Raw genomic sequence first — 19,234 nt, 5'->3', positions numbered from 1 at the left:
GGGAAGAAGACCCAGGCCTTTCATTCTTTGGAAGGAAGTGTGGGGCATCACCTTCACTTTCACAATCAGTTACCATTTAGTCCTGCCTATTACCTTCGGCCCATCTCTCATATAACCCTTAAAACTTACGGCCACTCTGTTCTCTGTCATTTGGTCAATACTGCCAAAGTATTCCGGCTCTCTGAAGGAATCCTGATCCTCCTAGTATCGCTATAAGGTTAAGTAAGGTTGAGGATATCAAGCTCTTTGAAGACATCACGGCTTAACTATACAACCGCTCCTGGCGCTGTGATCAATTAACATACAGTTATAAAACTCCCCCAGCTCAATAAGGGTGCCGATAAACAACTCCCCCTTCTTTTCTCTTCTTTCCCCTGTAGGCAAATCCCTCTGTGATGCCTCCTGTAGGAAATCTCCCCTTCCCTTTCGGCAATCCCTGTCATGTAGATATCTATCCCCCTATAAGTAATTTCCCCCATGCAGTAAGCCTCCCCCACCTCAGTCCCAATACCTAAAACAGATAGAAAAAAAACCAAACATACATACTAACCTGACTCCCGAGCCAGCTGACCGCCTTATCTTCTTCCCTTTCCTCTCCCTGCTCACTCAGGTTTACACAGTGGGATGAAGTCAAGATGTACTATATGTTTTTCCCCATTAGGTGTCGCTGTTGTACTGTTAACTGTTGTTTGTCACATGTACCATCACAGGTGCAGGCCTGTTTCTGTCCTACCACCTTTATCCTCTCTTTTGCACTCACAGCCCCACCAATCACTAGGAGGTTTAGTTTGCCCCTATAACAATTAGTGGCACACTTGTGCTGGGACACTACAAATACCCTAATAGTGGAGCAGATAACCTACAGATACCTAGGAATATGGAGACTTTTGCAACTTTTTTATTATTTTATTATTCCAATAAATCTCAAAAAGAAAGTTAAGACAACTCCTATGCAATCACTGACTCTCAGTTACAATTGATGTATCTCCAGCAGATCCCTGAGCTTTTCATTATTCCCTAGATGATACAGTCAAGAATAAAAAAAGAAAATGAATTCATTAAAACCCTAAAAAAGTAGGGGAGAAAAAAGCAGCTTATTAGATGTATTTAACGAAGACTGGTGCCGGCAGCCCCTCGTGGACGCTGTATATCGGACACGCTTTGTATTCACAGGGCCAGTCGGACCAGGCGTACCGGACCGCTGCAATGTGGCTGCATCCCTTAAATGAGACCATGACCACATTGGAGGACGACGCCTGCGCTGGAGCCGGGACCCAGGTGTATTGCGAGTTTCCAGTCACGACTATGCCAGTGCTGCAAAATACCTGGGAAAAGAAATTGAGCAACACATTACTAGAACTGTGGGACACATAATTTTTTCAGGACAGCGCCCCCTATATACAATGGATGGTACTCCCCCCCTGCCCGAGAAGTGAGGGGATGCAAGCTACAGGGATCGGGTTCAATCACCTCAAATATGTGGTCAGAGATGTGCGTGACAAGCAGCTCCTGGTTGTAGGTTATGTTCATGTAGGAGGAGGTGTAACTGACGTCAATGGTTTCTGGAAATGGTCCCTGGAAAGGAACACGGCGTTCACCATATGCAATGGCTTGTGCCCCCAAATACAGTCTATAGGCCACAGTAGCCTTATCCCGAGGGTGAATACTGAGGAGAGACCAACAAACAAAGCAAATCATATATAGAGAACCATAGGAGCCAAAAAGGGGGGGGGGCAAAACCATGACACGTCGACACTTGGGGTACAGGTAATTCTGTTTGTATGGTGTTACCTTCCATGAGGAGACGTCTCGTCCCCCAGGTCCATGGCCACAGCCATGAATGTATTGGGCATCTTGGGGTTCGGGGCATAGCCGTAGTCAGCGGTTTGATGCCATCTGATCAGTGGGACGTTGGCATTTGGTGAGTTCTTCGAGAAGGTGCTGAGCTGGAGAGAGGCAGAACATTAAGCTCATCACCAGAGGTGCCCCCCCCCCATCTCCCATAATCTCCACCTGTCCAATGACATTACCTGGACAAATCCAAAGGGGAAGTTCAGGTCTGTCTGCCCCAGGGATCCCTCATGGAAGGACCGTCTCCAGTCCTGGATAAGAGCCGGGAAAGTACAATTATAGAGATTGGGGCTCAAGACGATGTTATGCTCCCCTGAATACAACAAGACACTGGGGTCATAATGAAGCATTAATATAAATACAGGCGGAGCAGAGAGGTGCGCAGAGCCCCCACAGGCAGAGCAGAGAGGTGCACAGAGCCCCCACAGGCGGAGCAGAGAGGTGCACAGAGGCCCCACAGGTGGAGCAGAGAGGTGCACATAGCCCCCCCAGGTGGAGCAGAGAGGTGCACAGAGCCCCCACAGGCGGAGCAGAGAGGTGCACAGAGCCCCCACAGGCGGAGCACAGAGGTGCACAGAGCCCCCCCCAGGTGGAGCAGAGAGGTGTATTGGGGCGTTGTACAGTTTGTACAGTCTGTTTTTTTTACCTTGATACCATATGGCCCCCTTTATGGTCATGTTGAGCAGAGGGTGGATCATAGAGTTCCATAACTTGGAGTACCCACACTGCCTGTAGTGTGAAGCCGTTATATCGGAACAACTGTAGGATCACAGACAGCAGTCATTTAAGTAGCAGGTTACGATGGCTGGAGTCACATCTGACAACTTATGTATGATCAGGACGTTGTATGAGATTATAACAGAGCAGTTATAATGTACGGCTGCCCCTCCCCCCACCCCCCCCCCCCCAGTCACCTCTGGGGCCACTCTTTGGGAACCTCGGAGAGTCCACATGTGGACAGCGCGGTTTTTGAAGACCAAGTTTCTACCGCCGTCCCTCCCCATACCGATTCCACCAGTCCTATTGGATACTTCAACTTTTCAGCCAAATGACGCCCAAAGATCCAGCAGACCGCGGAAAAATATGTCAAATCACTGTGTCCAAGGTTTTCTGCACATAAATTACAGTGATTATAATGAATGATTAAGGCTTCTTAAAGGGTCAGTCCAGTTATTTGTAATCGCAGTGATACCAAGTTCTACAACTTACTTATAAACAGAGGGTGGTCATTGATGGAACATATTCAGATTGGGTTTTTGTTACTAGTAGGGTACCACAGGGGTCAGTGTTGGGTCCACTTCTTTTTAATATTTTTTTTATTAATGATCTTGTAGAGGGGCTACAGAGTAGAATCTCCATTTTTGTAGATGATACTAAACTGGGTAGAGTAATCAGTACAGAGGAGGATAATATCATATTACAGATGGATTTGGAGAAGCTGGAGGCTTGGGCAGGGAAATGGCAAATGAAGTTTAATGTGGATAAATGTAAAGTTATGCATTTGGGCCGTAGAAATAATAAGTACAGTTATGTGCTAAATAATAAAACACTGGGTAAAACTGCTTCCAAAAAGGACCTGGGGGTATTGGTGGACAGTAGACTCAACTTTAGTGATCAGTGCCAGGCAGCAGCTGCCAAGGCTAATAAAAAAATGGGGTGCATCAAAAGAGGTATAGATGCTAAGGATGAGAACATAGTTTTGCCTCTTTATAAATCACTGATCAGACCACATATGGAATATTGTGTACAGTTTTGGGCACCGGTATATAAGAAGGACACAGCTGAACTGAAGCGGATGCAGAGGAGGGCGACAAAGGTCATTAAGGGAATGGGTGGGTTACAGTACCAGCCAGGACAGGTTATCACGCTTGGGGTTATTCACGCTAGAAAAAAGACGTCTTAGGGGCGATCTGATTACAATGTACAAATATATGAATGGACAATACAGAGATCTTTGTAGTGATCTTTTTACTCCTGGGTCTATAACCATGACAAGGGGGAATCCTCTACGTCTAGAGGAAAGAAGATTTCACCATCAGCATCGACGCGGGTTCTTTACTGTACGAGTGGTAAGACTGTGGAACTCTCTGCCACATGAGGTTGTCATGGCCGATTCATTAAATAAGTTCAAGGGACGCATGGATGCTTTTCTTGAAAAATATAATATTACAAGTTATGGGCATTAGATTTCCGGTGATACATTGATCCAGGGATTATTCTGGTCGCCACTGGGGTCGGGGGGGAGTTTTCTCCCTATGGTGGTGCGGTTGTTGTCTGCCTCATGGGGGATTTTGCCTTCCTCTGGATTAACGCAGTAGGATTTCCCTAGGTTGAACCTGGTGGACTCTTGTCTTCTTTTAGCCTTATTTTCTATGTTACTATGTTACTATGTGGTCTTTCAAGTCCTCACCATTGTAAGATCTCTGATTGCTGTTAGTGATTGGGAACTTTGTTGTTTACATCTAGTGGCTAAAAATCTGAACAAGCCTAATATGTGTATCACAGCTGAGATAACAATTGTATCCAGTCTAACCAATCCTTTGGTGTAGATTGCATAGACTCCAGACTGATATTAAACCAACTATCAGGACAGGAAGGAGTTGTGATGACTAACATTAGCTATAAATGAGATAACTGTTGGACATATTCTGGTTTGATCGCTGTCTTTCCCCAAACACATGTACACTTGTAGTATCCTACCACTGTGGTTCTTCTCCTTTTCTTTTTGTGTCTCACACACCTGTCCAAAAAGCGCTTTTTGTAAGCCTAAGCGGTAATAAAGTGTTCAGAAGTGATTTCATTGTTTCACCACTAGATGTCAGTGTTGTATATGTCTAAGTAGTAAGTGCATAACTGTAGTTGTAAAAGTTATAACTTTTAGTTCTGTGCTGACCAATGGAGATGCTTCTTTCTCTCAACCTATTTCTATCCTCTCATTCTTATGCACACACCCACACGCACACCTCCCCGCCAATCCCAGGGAAGTTCACTTAGACCCCTGTAGGAGGAGTTTTGCACTGGTGGGGGTAAATGGAAGTTAGTTAGTCAGTCTTAGTCAGGTTCCTGTACAGAGAGGACACAAGACAAGACAGTCTCTGCTGTATTCAAGCTGGGCCCTTATGCCAGGTCCCCTGTCAGGGACAAGAGTACAGATGCAGCTTAACCTGACCAGTCTCCCTCTGATTCTCTGAGGAGTAGGACACACACAGATCAGGCATCCCTGCTGAACTTAGCCAGGGCCTGGCTCTGCCAGATTCCCAGTCTGGCACAGACCAGCTGTGGTAGTGGACAGACACACGTGTATGGAGAACACAGAGACTTTCTTTCTACAAAATATAACTACAGACACTATGCAGTGCTAAGTAACCAAAGAAGGACAAGTCAGAGATCACCCCAGCCCACGCCGAGAACCTCTCTAAACAAAGCAGGGCAGTAATCTAGACAGAGGAACAGACAAAGCAAAGCAACCGTTACCAAGGTCTACATACTCTATCTCGCAGTGCAGGTGATACCGGATAATTTCGGCCACTTAGCAACTCTCGAGTTACCAAGACTGGAGCTTGTGTAACCGTTGTAGGACGGGTAACCCGACACTGCAGGGCAGAAGGTGGTTTTTAGCGACAGTAGGGTTGAAACACTGGCACAAGTATTCACTTCTCAAGTATTCTTCTTCAAGTACTTCTTCTCTCAAGTTCCAGGAGAACACATTACTACACTGGGTTGGGGCTCTCCCGACAAACTACTCTCAACTCCTTTAAACTCTTCTACTGTTATCAACACTAAACTGAACCAGCACTGCTACTCTAACTCAGCAGTTTATTTAAGATTTTTTTTCCTTAAAAAACAAATCCAAGCAAATTAAGTACATAATTTAGTAGAGCCTATTGGTAGGATAGGCTTAACTTGGCAAAAAATCATATACCCAAGTTAGTCACAAACAATAGAATTCTTGCATAAAATGGGTCAAGGGCACAAGCCAGTATTATCATATTAACTTTTAGGTTAAACAAAACATTATCCTATGTCTATGTCAGATATCTTTCCCCTATTACAAATCAGCACACTGCAGGCCGCTCTGGAAGGACCCCCCTCAATCATCACATCACTAAATAGAAGTGCCAATTTATATTCCTTATTTTTTTTCCCTTCCATGTATTATTGTTCATACTAGCATGAATTTAGAGGCCAAGATATAAGCTGCCCATGGGCCCCAGGACGGCGTCCACCACCGAGCCATCAGCGGAGCGCCCCCCTCATCGAAAATGGAGGACCCCCACTACTCAGTAACACAATAAAACAGAAAATAAAAATGAGTAAATTAATAAATAAACAAAAAAAAGAAAAAACACAACACTAATATCCCTACTAACCTTAGAGCACTAAAAATAGCGGTTTTTAGGTTTTCGCGGAGGATTACAACTCACTTCAAGTAAGCTCCATATCCTACCACAACTTCCCAACCTTTACTAATGTGCATGTTTAGTCACATCACAGAGAGGCAAGGTTTTACATAGCCTTCGGGTACATATATAATGACACCCTCAGCCCTATTACTACTCCCCCGATCTCACTATTCCGATATAAAATAATAATTAGTGCTCAATTGTTAACTCTTAGAGAATCTCATACGGCTTACATCTCATTTTCCACAAAACTTCATGCCTTTTAGAGTACTCCTCCTGTTTTTTTTTTTGTTTTTTTGTTTTTTTTTTGTACTCTAACTCAGCACCTAAGCATCTCTCAGCACCGATTCAGTGAGCTCAAGTATGTATCACAGAAGTCACCTATTTAACAGCTATCCTGTATTGTAAGAGACTTTCAATAAAGACCACTTTATTTATTCTACTGGGACTCAGTGATCATTGCACCAGCACCTACACACAGGCTACACCATCCTTGGGTGATTTTTCTCTTTCTGTGGGTGGGGGTGCCGACAGTAAGAGCCTAAGGGACGCATCACAGCCCGGCAGGTCACCGACCATTGGGGATCAATATAGCCAGCCACCAAACAAAGCAGGTTTACTTTCACACCTGTGTGCCGAGTTAGCACTGGTGTCACGACTGTCTCATCACTGGCTGAGCTGTATTCCAACCACCGACATAACATCATCCCGGAGGTTGGGCACTAAAAAGTGCGACCACCACACACTCAGCTAGGCAGAGAGTGCATGTATTCTCAAAAGAGGGGAGAGATCTGCTGCAAGACGGTTCTGTTCCCTCCAGACTCCTCTAGTAACAGTTTATTAACCAGTATACAAAAGGGCTGGTAATTGATATGTAATATGCCCGATCCATCTCTCACATGACTTCTGTTGTTGGAGGAGAGTCAGGAGACCCCCATACAATTGGATGGCTGAAACCTGCAGGTTCCCCCAACATATCAAACGTATCACCAGCTTTTCTTTGAGGCAATAAATATGTACAGAGCCTTTACAAAATATTTCCATTCAGTGACAGCAAGCAGAGATCTGCATAATTGTGCAGTATTTAAACAAAGAGGGGGAGATTTATTAAAGGGAACCAATCACCTAAAAAACGCCTGTTACGCTATGGTGATGTACTGTAGCAGCACCCAGCACACTTACCAGACATGCTTTTCCACCTCCCTCCTTGCAATCAACAACTCGTAAACATACTCTGTAAACTTGGCGCGCTGTATGTAAACTGTCCCCGAGTAGTCATCTTGGCGGTGAGCCGCCAGCAAGTGGTCACTGCCCCATGGGCGTTCTGGATTAGACTGCATAATTGCTGTGACGTTATGGAGGAGCGTGCCAACGTGAGGGACGTTGTTACTGCGCCACACATGCGCAATACAGCAGATCCGCACTGTACTATGCAGGTGCAGAATAGCCTTTAACTCGTTGCTGAATCTCCATCTGGGAGTTGTGCTGGGTACTGCTACAGCACATTTCCATAGCGTAACAGGCATTTTTTCTGTGTTTTTTTTTGTATTGCAGCTTAGTTGCCCCATCGGACAGCTGATCAGAAGGGTACTGAGAGTTGGACGACCACCCACCTGGTTTTCATGGTTTAGGGGTTGTACTGTTGAACACCAGAGTACGCCTTTAAAGGGGTACTCAAAAACATTCTTTCAAATCAACTGGTTTCAAAAATTTATATAGTAAATTACAGCACTGCGTCAGACTGAAAAGATTACACCACTTCCTGCAGGACATACAGCAGCTGATAAGTACCGAAGGACTTGAGATTTTTAATCTATATAACTTTCTGACACCAATAGATCTGAAAGATCCCCCCGCCCGAGTACCCCTATAAGCTTATATTATACACTCCTGAATGACAAGATGCCTACCTGGTGTTGGGATTGACCACTCCAGAGACACGCTTGGAAGGTCCAGTAGTTCTGTTTCTGATGTCTCCCGGGCAGTGGAGAAAAGCCGAATAAATGGGTAATCTGACGCCTTTGCCAGCTCCTGACTGGCATTGAAAATCTGTAAAACAGTAAATGGACTAAAAGGTGAAGACACAGAGAAACCAAGGGGCTGACAATCAGTTCTGGCAGACACCTACAGCGGATACCGTCAACACCATATTACTCTGTCCCGCACAAATCCAGACATCCCCAAACAGGACGTCCTCCAGGTGGATACTTGTTATTTCACCCTTGATGTTTTGTTGGGCGATTAAGTTATAGGGTCCTCCGTAATCCATGGGGTCCAGCACCACCTTCCAGATGCCAACATCACCTGGTAAAATATTAAGATGTGGATTACTGCTTACTGTCAGTAGAAGGAACATTTATATTTCTGACCTAGTCCTGTTCATGCCTGAACTATGTACAAGTGTACCTAACCCTCAGCAGCTCTACTGGTCTTATAAATACACCTATACAGTGTCACACATAGAACAAGGTCAGGAGATCTTACCAAGTAATGCTTCAATTCACTATCTGCAAGTGTAGTGTCCCACTACGTGTTTTATTTTCTCTTCTTACACCTTGGTAAAACTGTATCATTCTAGTGTCACAGGATAGGACAGGTTGGCCACTGTTCCTTATTCCAACCACTAGATGTCACTCACACAGCACAGCTGCAGCTAACACTTAGATCTAGCTACAAACACACTTCTTTTCTCTAGTAACAACCTTGCTTTATAGTAACTACTTCCATTAGTCTTTTGTTTAGTTAGTGCCTAGCTACAGGCTAGGCAGGATGCATTCAGCTTTGTAGGAAGGACACTACAAGCCAGCTCCACCCAGAGCAGAGACCTGGGACTCGTACTATCTCAGAGGACGGGAAACCCGACACTGTGGGGCAAAAGGCAGTTCGGTGAGATAACTAGACTCATCCATGCGTGAGTAGGAGAAATTCTTTGAACACTTCGCCACATCGCGGCTGAGTAAAAAGTACATTAGGCAAGGGCCCTCCCATCTGGTCATTATCTCCTGTTGTTGTTTTTTCTATCAACTCAACTATCTATCTGTTGAAGTCTGTCGCCATACCTCTACCTACACTCCGCACCACATAACTTTCTAAACCAAGGTCTGGTTGCCGTGTGTGCGGGGGTGGGTGGGTGTTACAACTCCTGGCCACCGTGACAAGTAGCCTCCACAACACCAAACCCATCAGCAGGCCCAACATCAGTACCAGCCTCCCGGGCCACGGCAGAAGCACAGATCTTAAAGTAATTAACAGAAATGCAAAGTAGAAGTGAATTAGATTATTGCAACCCCCTCCATCATATCACATTGTAGGTCAGTGTCCTCCAAACTGATCTATGGATTCTTGTTCGGCCCAATTCACACCAAGTAGGCCAAGCCTAAGGTGGCCATATGTGGTGGTGTTCTGATATATTTACCATTGATATCCACTGTTGTACTTGAGATGATATCTACCCCTAGACCAAGGGTCACCGTCACCACGGCTCCTACTTCACCGTACCCCCAGACAACGGCCCGGGCCGGCTTCTGCTGAAGAACCATGTGATCTCCATAATAAGATGCAAATCTGAACACAGCATCTGCAACAAACACAATGTATATTATTAGAACGGCCCATCAGTCCCTTCCTCGCCACCCATGTGCATTAGCGCACACCATTCCTCATGTGACTATGACAAGCTGCCGGTAGAGAGACATAAGCCCACAACAGGCTATGGGCGCCCAAGTTACTGGGCTGATTGCCCAGGTTGCTTTATCCCAGAGACCCTTTTTTTCCCCACAGCCATAGTCCAAGAGGGGAAAGTGTTGTGAGCTGTTACGGCTAAATTCACACTGCTGATTATCATACTGAAAAAAAGGACACTAAAGTTTGCAGGATCCTTGAAATCCTCAACAATTATAATTTCATTGAAATTTATATGCAGAATTGGAATTCTCATGGATTTTGGGGCTAATTTGTAAGATGAGAACTAAGCACTATGGGGGAAATTTATCAAACTGGTGTAAAGTCGAATTCTCTTAGTTGCCCCTAGCAACCAATCAGATTCCACCTTTCATTTTTCAAAAAGTCTGTGAGGAATGAAAGGTAAAATCTGATTGGTTGCTAGGGGCAACTGAGCCAGTTTCACTTTACACCAGTTTGATAAATCTCCCCCTATATCTTTTACCTTGGTATACTGTATATTTACCTTTATTTGTATTGTCTACTGTGTACCTATCAGTGACTTTTGGCTTCAAGTGTAGTAACTGATCCTTATCAGTTTAACCTCTTAGCGACGCATGAGGAGTATACCCGTATACATTCCTGATCTTGCACGGTAAACAGCATAAGCGTAAAAACCTGCCAATGTGCTAAATTGCCCATGTTTGTTTACATCAAATCCAGAAAAATTTTAATAAAAAGTGATCAAAAAGTCTCATATATGCAAACAAGGTCCCGAAAGAAAGAACAGATCGTGGCGCAAAAAATTACACCTCACACCCTAGACCAAACATTAACTCTCACGGCCACACTCCTTTCCACCGGCTTCATAGACACCATTCTATGGGCAGGCCGATTCCGCTATCCGCCGAAAGAATTTACCCGTCAATTCTTTCGGTGGAATGCGGAATTCGCACGCCCATAGAATGGAGTTTATGGGACGAGCGGAGATGCAAGCGGGTACCAGCAACGGAATCTGCCTGAATTTATCCGCGCTGTTTTCCCTCCCCAGGACTAACCCCCTATCTTTCCTCCTCCCCCTCACTGTACTCGTGCTCCCCAGTGTTTACCTTATACTTGTTGACCCCTACCTGAACTGCTTGCTGGCCTGTCAAGTCCCTGTCATGAGGGACTCCCCCTATGCTGTACACTAGTCCGTCCCTACTTGATGGGGTTTTGACTGTTGGACATTTGTACTGTATACTGTATTGTATGTACGGTAATGGTGCTGGACGGTATGAACAGGCAGATTATGGTACAGGTGCTGTATAAACAGGCAGATTACGGTACTGGTGCTGTATGAACAGGCAGATTACAGTACTGGTGCTGGACTGTATGAACAGGCAGATTATGGTACTGGTGCTGTATAAACAGGCAGATTACCGTACAGGTGCTGTATAAACAGGCACATTACCGTACTGGTGCTGTATAAACAGGCAGATTACGGTACTGGTGCTGTATAAACAGGCCGATTACGGTACTGGTGCTGTCTGTTTGAACAGGCAGATTTAATGGTACTGGTGCTGTAGGAACAGGCAGATTACAGTACTGGTGCTGGACTGTATGAACAGGCAGATTATGGTACTGGTGCTGGACTGTATGAACAGGCAGATTACGGTACTGATGCTGTATAAACAGGCAGATTACCGTACAGGTGCTGTATAAACAGGCAGATTACGGTACTGGTGCTGTATAAACAGGCAGATTACCGTACAGGTGCTGTATAAACAGGCAGATTACCGTACTGGTGCTGTATAAACAGGCAGATTACGGTACTGGTGCTGTCTGTTTGAACAGGCAGATTTAATGGTACTGGTGCTGTAGGAACAGGCAGATTACAGTACTGGTGCTGGACTGTATGAACAGGCAGATTATGGTACTGGTGCTGGACTGTATGAACAGGCAGATTACGGTACTGATGCTGTATAAACAGGCAGATTACCGTACAGGTGCTGTATAAACAGGCAGATTACGGTACTGGTGCTGTATAAACAGGCAGATTACCGTACAGGTGCTGTATAAACAGGCAGATTACCGTACTGGTGCTGTATAAACAGGCAGATTACAGTACTGGTGCTGTATAAACAGGCAGATTACGGTACTGGTGCTGTCTGTTTGAACAGGCAGATTATAGTACTGGTGCTGTAGGAACAGGCAGATAATAGAACTGTTGCTGTGCTGTATGAACAGGCAGATTACGGTACTGGTGCTGTATGAACAGGCAGATTACGGTACTTGTGCTGGACTGTATGAACAGGCAGATTACGGTACTGGTGCTGTATGAACAGGCAGATTATGGTACTGGTGCTGGACTGTATGAACAGGCAGATTACGGTACTGGTGCTGTATGAACAGGCAGATTATGGTACTGGTGCTGGACTGTATGAACAGGCAGATTACGGTACTGGTATACACAAGCAAGTAGATGTGCTGGCACTATCAGCAAACCGTAGTATTCTGAAATTGTTTGTATGTCCAGGTTAAGTGACCTTACGTGATAGGGAGCATTGTGATCTCTGTTTACTGAGTGATCTCAGTACAGTGTCTGCATCACGGTGGTGCTCAGCATGAATAGGAAAACAGATCATTCAATAAGCACAAGCCATTGAGATAGACAGTAGAAACCAGCGGCACTCACCGGGTTAATGCAGTAATCGTGGTTTATTTACAAGATGTCATCATACAGGCAACTTCAGGGCAGGGAGAGACAGTTCTAAGGGTGCTGTGCACCGTGGCTACAGCCGTTTCGCGGGCTAACTTTCCCACTTCATCTGGCCGCAGTACTTTACGGTACTGGTGCTGTATGAACAGGCAGATTATGTTACTTGTGCTGGACTGTATGAACAGGCAGATTATGGTACTGGTGCTGGACTGTATGAACAGGCAGATTACGGTACTGGAGCTGGACTGTATGAACAGGCAGATTACGGTACTGGAGCTGGACTGTATAAACAGGCAGATTACGGTACTGGTGCTGGACTGTATTAACAGGCAGATTAAGGTACTGGTGCTGTTTGAACAGGCAGATTACGGTACTGGTATGCACAAGCCAAAAAGACAGAAATGGCTGCACATCGCACCCATGGTTGACACGAAAGCTTGTTCAGCTACATTTAAAAACCAACATCAGACGTTAGTATATAATTTGATCAAACCATATTGCCTCATGTACCACATGCAGGTCTCTGATACACATGAGTCCCTAACCAAAAAACATCACTGTGCCGGTCAGCAAACACAATCCCCGCAAAACGTGCGCAAGCAGAGAAGGAGGCTGCAATCCCAATGTCACAGGACCAAACCCCAAAGGGCCCCCCGAACCCCAGATTACGGTACTGGTGCTGTACTGTATGAACAGTCCCCCTGTAGGAGGAGTTAGTTAGCTCCATGTGGGAGGAAGGCAGTCTAGTCTAGACACCAGAGTGTATAGATGCAGTAAGAGGCAACCAGTTATTTTACAACTACTACTATATCTACTATGCAGTGCTAAGCACTTTAAATGGAGGGATCATCAAGGGATACCCTAACCCACGCAGGGAACAAGTCTAAAAAAAGCAAGGCAGTATCCTGTGCACAAGAGGAACTAGCCTGCATAGGACAAAGCAGCCAGCACTGAAGGCCTACGTATACTTCTCAAGCACCTCCTTAAGCACAACAAAGTCAAGCACTAAAGTCCATGTGAACATTTATCTATTCTACAAAAGTGTATTGTATTATTGAAGAATGTGACAGTAAAGCTGTTCTATTTTTTACATCACTGGGAATCTGTCAGATTTTATACGCACCAGCACCCATACACAGCACTGTACACCTTGGGTTATTTTTCCCCTTTCTGTGAGTGGCAGTACTGATAGTCCAGGTGGGTCAGTTGCCACTCAGGACTACCGTGACAAGAGCCCAAGGTACCCACTACAACCCAGAAGGTCACCGACCATTCGGGGAACACAGCCAGCCACAACACAAAGCAGATGCCAACATCATACCTGTGTGCTGGACAAGCACTGGCGTCATGACATTAGCACCAGTGGCTGAGCTGACAAAGGCAAACACCACCTGCCTCGGCACACTTTCACTATTCTGGCCCGCACTTGTATCCTATTAACTCCTTCTCTGTCTCTTTGCATGCAGTCCCCAGGAGCAAGATCTAAGAGGTAGAGAAGGAGATAATTGGATACAAGGGAATGGCTGCATCCCCTCTGTATGCAGCGACTGGGACCCCTGAAGACATATGAAGGAGATGGGACCTGGGGTATATAAAAAAGAGCAGTGCTGTGCACAGACAAACATGCATCTTTAACCAGTCAGGCCCGCCCCTGTATTCTGCTATTACTGTATGCATAGCTCCCAACCGTCTCGGATTCTGCGGGACAGTCCTGTTTTCGGGGTGCTGTCCCGCGGTCCCGGAACAGCACCCAGTGTCCCGCATTATATGTGGCCCCACCGAAAAAAACAATAGACAAGTAACTCACCTGTCCGCCGGTCCCAGCAGCTCCTCTCCCGGCAGAGCGCGCACTCCCGTCATACAAAGACACTGACTGTGCCGGAAATGACCTGCAGCCTCTGTCATGAATTACTTCCGGTACAGTCAGTGACTCTGTACCCCGCTGCCCGCCCTGGAGGATGACGGGAGTGCGCGCTCTGCCGGGAGAGGAGCTGCTGGGACCGGCGGACAGGTGAGTTACTGGTTTATTGTTTTACTGGTCGGGCCACACAAATGGGAGGATTGGCTACTATGTGGGACGCTATATGGGGGATTGGCTACTATATGGGGGATTGGCTACTATGTGGGCACTATATGGGGGCATAGGCTACTATATGGGGCACTATATGGGGATTGGCTACTATGTGGGGCACTATATGGGGGGATTTGCTACTATGTGGGGCACTATATGAAGATTGGCTACTATGTGGGGCACTATATGGGGGGCATTGGCTACTATGTGGGGCACTATATGGGGGGATTGGCTACTATGTGGGGCACTATATGGGGGGATTGGCTACTATGTGGGGCACTATATGGGGGATTGGCTACTATGTGGGGCACTATATGGGGGATTGGATACTATGTGGGGCACTATATGGGGGATTGGCTACTATGTGGGGCACTATATGGGGATTGGCTACTATGTGGGGCACTATATGGGGATTGGCTACCATGTGGGGCACTATATGGGGATTGGCTACTATGTGGGGCACTACATGGGGATTGGCTACTATGTGGGGCACTATATGGGGATTGGCTACCATGTGGGGCACTATATGGGGATTGGCTACTATGTGGGGCACTATATGGGGCATTGGCTACTATGTGGGGCACTATATGGGGCATAGGCTACTATATGGGGAACTATATGGGGATTGGCTACTATGTGGGGCACTATATGAGGGGATTTGCTACTATGTGGGGCACTATATGAAGATTGGCTACTATGTGGGGCACTATATGGGGGGCATTGGCTACTATGTGGGGCACTATATGGGGGGATTGGCTACTATGTGGGGCACTATATGGGGGATTGGCTACTATGTGGGGCACTATATGGGGGATTGGATACTATGTGGGGCACTATATGGGGGATTGGATACTATGTGGGGCACTATATGGGGGATTGGCTACTATGTGGGGCACTATATGGGGATTGGCTACTATGTGGGGCACTATATGGGGATTGGCTACCATGTAGGGCACTATATGGGGATTGGCTACTATGTGGGGCACTATATGAGGCATTGGATACTATGTGGGGCACTATATGGGGGCATTGGATACAATGTGGGGCACTATATGGGGGATTGGATACTATGTGTGGCACTATGTAGGGGGATTTGATACTATGTGTGGCACTATAAAGGGGGATTGGATACTATGTGGGCACTATTGGGGGGATTGGATACTATGTGGGGCATTATAATGGGGGATTGGATACTATATAGGGCATTTTTGGGGGGATTGGATACTATATCAGGCACTATTCAGTCAGCAGCATGTGATGACTGTAGGGGAGTTGCTATGGGGGCGTGGCTATGGAGGGCCGCTATGGGGACCGCGGTGCACATGTCTCTCTTTGCTCTTTGAAAATGTTGGGAGTTATGCTGTATGGCACCCCAGGTCGATCACATGCAACGACATCTGAGCAGTAGAGAAGCATGTGCTGTGCAGCAGAATACAGGGGTGGGACAGACTGGTTTAAAGAGGCATGTTTGCCTGTGCACAGCGCTGCTCTTTTTTCCATAACCTGGGCCCCAGTCGCCTTCATGTGTCTTTAGGGATCCCTTCATACGGTGACTGACAGAGATCCTGTTAGGTAGTCTGATATGGGGGAGAAAGCGTGTGAGACTTAAATATAGCTCTTTTTGTGGTCCTGAAAGGAGGAAGGCTTCTTCATGCCCGACCTTAGAATGAATTTTGTCTCTTCACATGTGACCTTATACTTGTTGACCCCTACCTGAACTGCTTGCTGGCCTGTCAAGTCCCTGTCATGAGGGACTCCCCCTATGCTGCACACTAGTCCGTCCCTACTTGATAGGGTTTTGACTGTTGGACATTTGTACTGTATACTGTATTGTATGTACAGTAATGGTGCTGGACTGTATGAACAGGCAGATTATGGTACTGGTGCTGTATGAACAGGCAGATTACGGTACTGGTGCTGTATAAACAGGCAGATTACCGTACTGGTGCTGTATAAACAGGCAGATTACCGTACTGGTGCTGTATAAACAGACAGATTACAGTACTGGTGCTGTATGAACAGGCAGATTACGGTACTGGTGCTCAGGGGCGGATTAACTTTCCCATAGGCCCTGGGTTGTTCACCAAGCCTGGGCCCCCCCACCCCACTGTAACTATGGCGGCACTAGCCTGGTGTTTATAGTACAGGACAGATAATGTCCTGATTTGTGCAAAATTGCCATAAAAAAATAGTGATTTTTTGCAAATCATGGCGGAAGTGTAGCCAGGAGACAGCACACCACTGAAAGTATAGGTCTTTTTGGGTGGTCATGGGCCCCCCAGGAGCTCAGGGCCCCGGGCTGCTGCCCGAAACGCCCCTATTATAATCCACTACTGCTGGTGCTGTTTGAACAGGCAGATTACGGTACTGGTATGCACAAGCCAAAAAGACACATTGCACCCATGGTTGACACGAAAGCTTGTTCAGCTACATTTAAAAACCAACATCAGACGTTAGTATATAATTTGATCAAACCATATTGCCTCATGTACCCAGGGGCGCCGCAATGATGAGGCGACTTGAGATGTCTGCCTCAGGCGGCGCCACCAGCTGTAATCAATAACCGCCCCCCCCCCCCCCCACGGCCGGTATTCCGGACGCAGGTTAAGGGCTGCAGCGGCCGCCTACCCTGTGTCCGGAGCCCGGAGGAGAATGAAGTCCGCCTCTGCTCCGCCCCTGCTCCGTCCCCCCCAGCCACTCACCTAGTAACAGGCCGGAGGAGGATGTCTGGCTCTGTCCCCGCCCCCAGCCTCCTTCCAGCGCATGCAGCGTCAGGCCGGAGGAGAAGGAGGGAGATGCCGACAGCCCAGGCGCACTAATAGCAGACAGCCCATTGGCTGTCTGCCTTGTCAATCACCGCCACGCTGTTTCCGGCCACCCGTGCGCTGGTGACGTCACACGTCTGCAGCGGAGAGAAGAGGAGCTGTACACAAGGCTGCCAGATCACTAGGTGAGTATATAGGGGATCCTTTTTTTTTATTTTAATTAGTTTTGTAACTACAATCAGAATTCTGGAATTAATGGGGTTGGGGGATCTATTAATGGTGGGGACCTTACAGGGGATAACATTTATGGGGGGGGCTTGTCTCCATGATGTACTACTACCCCCAATACTACTACTAATACCCCCAATACTGCTCTACTACTCCCCCTAATACTGCTCTCCTACTGCCCCCAATACTACCCCACTAATACCCCCAATACTGCTCTCCTACTGCCCCAAATACTACCCCCAATACTGCTCTCCTACTGCCCCCAATACTACTCTTATACTGCTCTACTACTACCCCCAATACTGCTCTACTACTACCCCCAATACTACCCCACTACTGCCCCCAATACTGCTCTCCTACTGCCCCCAATACTACTCTTATACTGCTCTACTACTACCCCCAATACTGCTCTACTACTACCCCAATACTGCTCTACTACTACCCCCAATACTGCTCTACTACTACCCCAATACTACTCTACTACTACCCCAATACTACTATACTACTACCCCAATACTACTCCCATTACCATTCCTACTATTACCTCCACTTCTGATACTACTACTACTCCCAAAACTGCTACTCCCCTTATCTACTACTATACCTCTCATCTTCTATGCTTCTACTGTTACTACACCCCTTAGCCACTATGCCTCTACTACTACACCCATCAGAATTAGCAAAGAATACATTTTAAAAAAAATCAAGATTTAAATCTAGTATCGAGAAAAAAAATCAAAAGAAATCAAGATTTTATGTTTTGCCCATATTGCCCAGCCCTAGTTCCAGCCATGAGGTAAAGATGGGAGTTGTAGTTCCAGCTGTCAGGATAGGAGTTGTAGCTGCCGCTATGAGGTCAGGATAGGAGTTGTAGCTGCCGCTATGAGGTCAGGATAGGAGTTGTAGCTGCAGCTATGAGGTCAGGATAGGAGTTGTAGCTGCCGCTATGAGGTCAGGATAGGAGTTGTAGCTGCAGCTATGAGGTTATTGTGGGAGTTGTAGCTGCAGCTATGAGGTCAGGATAGGAGTTGTAGCTGCAGCTATGAGGTCAGGGTGGGAGTTGTAGCTGCCGCTATGAGGTCAGGGTGGGAGTTGTAGCTGCCGCTATGAGGTCAGGGTGGGAGTTGTAGCTGCCGCTATGAGGTCAGGGTGGGAGTTGTAGCTGCCGCTATGAGGTCAGGGTGGGAGTTGTAGCTGCCGCTATGAGGTCAGGGTGGGAGTTGTAGCTGCAGCTATGAGGTCAGAATAGGAGTTGATTGTTGGGGATGCAAGAAGAAGGGCACTTTGTAATATGCTTACAATGATAAAACCTCCTAAAAAGGACAAGAGAATCCCTTTGGAATTGGAAGTTAGTGCCTAAAAGAATCTGCATGGTGTACTCAGTCTACTTATGTGTCTTCTTTGTCTTTTTCAGTGTTGTGAGAGTTTGGCCGGAAACCTTGATTTTGCCTGTCGATGTCAAGAAAGTATTCAGAACTATCCCAGAGTCTTTGCCCCGCAGATCTCTGTTCCTGAGAGAGTACAGTCAGTATTATTCTTTAAACTTCTTTATTTA

The 19,234-nt window shown here is 46.5% G+C and overlaps 1 protein-coding gene across 1 annotated transcript in view; it reads right to left on the bottom strand.

Annotated features, from left to right (window-relative positions):
- Nucleotides 1–950: 950 nt before the first annotated feature.
- LOC138770076 (sialate O-acetylesterase-like) overlaps nucleotides 951–19,234 on the bottom strand; it is a 44,321-nt gene continuing 26,037 nt past the window's right edge. Inside the window, exons 2-10 of the mRNA XM_069948993.1 lie at nucleotides 9,670–9,831; nucleotides 8,383–8,558; nucleotides 8,165–8,303; nucleotides 2,766–2,961; nucleotides 2,498–2,610; nucleotides 2,031–2,164; nucleotides 1,792–1,946; nucleotides 1,471–1,666; nucleotides 951–1,325 (exon numbers count right to left, since the gene is read on the bottom strand). Of these exons, the coding sequence (XP_069805094.1) occupies nucleotides 1,098–1,325; nucleotides 1,471–1,666; nucleotides 1,792–1,946; nucleotides 2,031–2,164; nucleotides 2,498–2,610; nucleotides 2,766–2,961; nucleotides 8,165–8,303; nucleotides 8,383–8,558; nucleotides 9,670–9,793 (1,461 nt within the window). The 5' untranslated portion in view covers nucleotides 9,794–9,831 and the 3' untranslated portion in view covers nucleotides 951–1,097. The remainder of the gene's footprint in view (nucleotides 1,326–1,470; nucleotides 1,667–1,791; nucleotides 1,947–2,030; nucleotides 2,165–2,497; nucleotides 2,611–2,765; nucleotides 2,962–8,164; nucleotides 8,304–8,382; nucleotides 8,559–9,669; nucleotides 9,832–19,234) is intronic.

Source organism: Dendropsophus ebraccatus, chromosome 12, assembly GCF_027789765.1.
Source record: "Dendropsophus ebraccatus isolate aDenEbr1 chromosome 12, aDenEbr1.pat, whole genome shotgun sequence".
NCBI lineage: Eukaryota > Metazoa > Chordata > Amphibia > Anura > Hylidae > Dendropsophus > Dendropsophus ebraccatus.
Note: the sequence above shows the minus strand (reverse complement) of the source record. Positions and strands in the feature narration are given on the sequence as shown.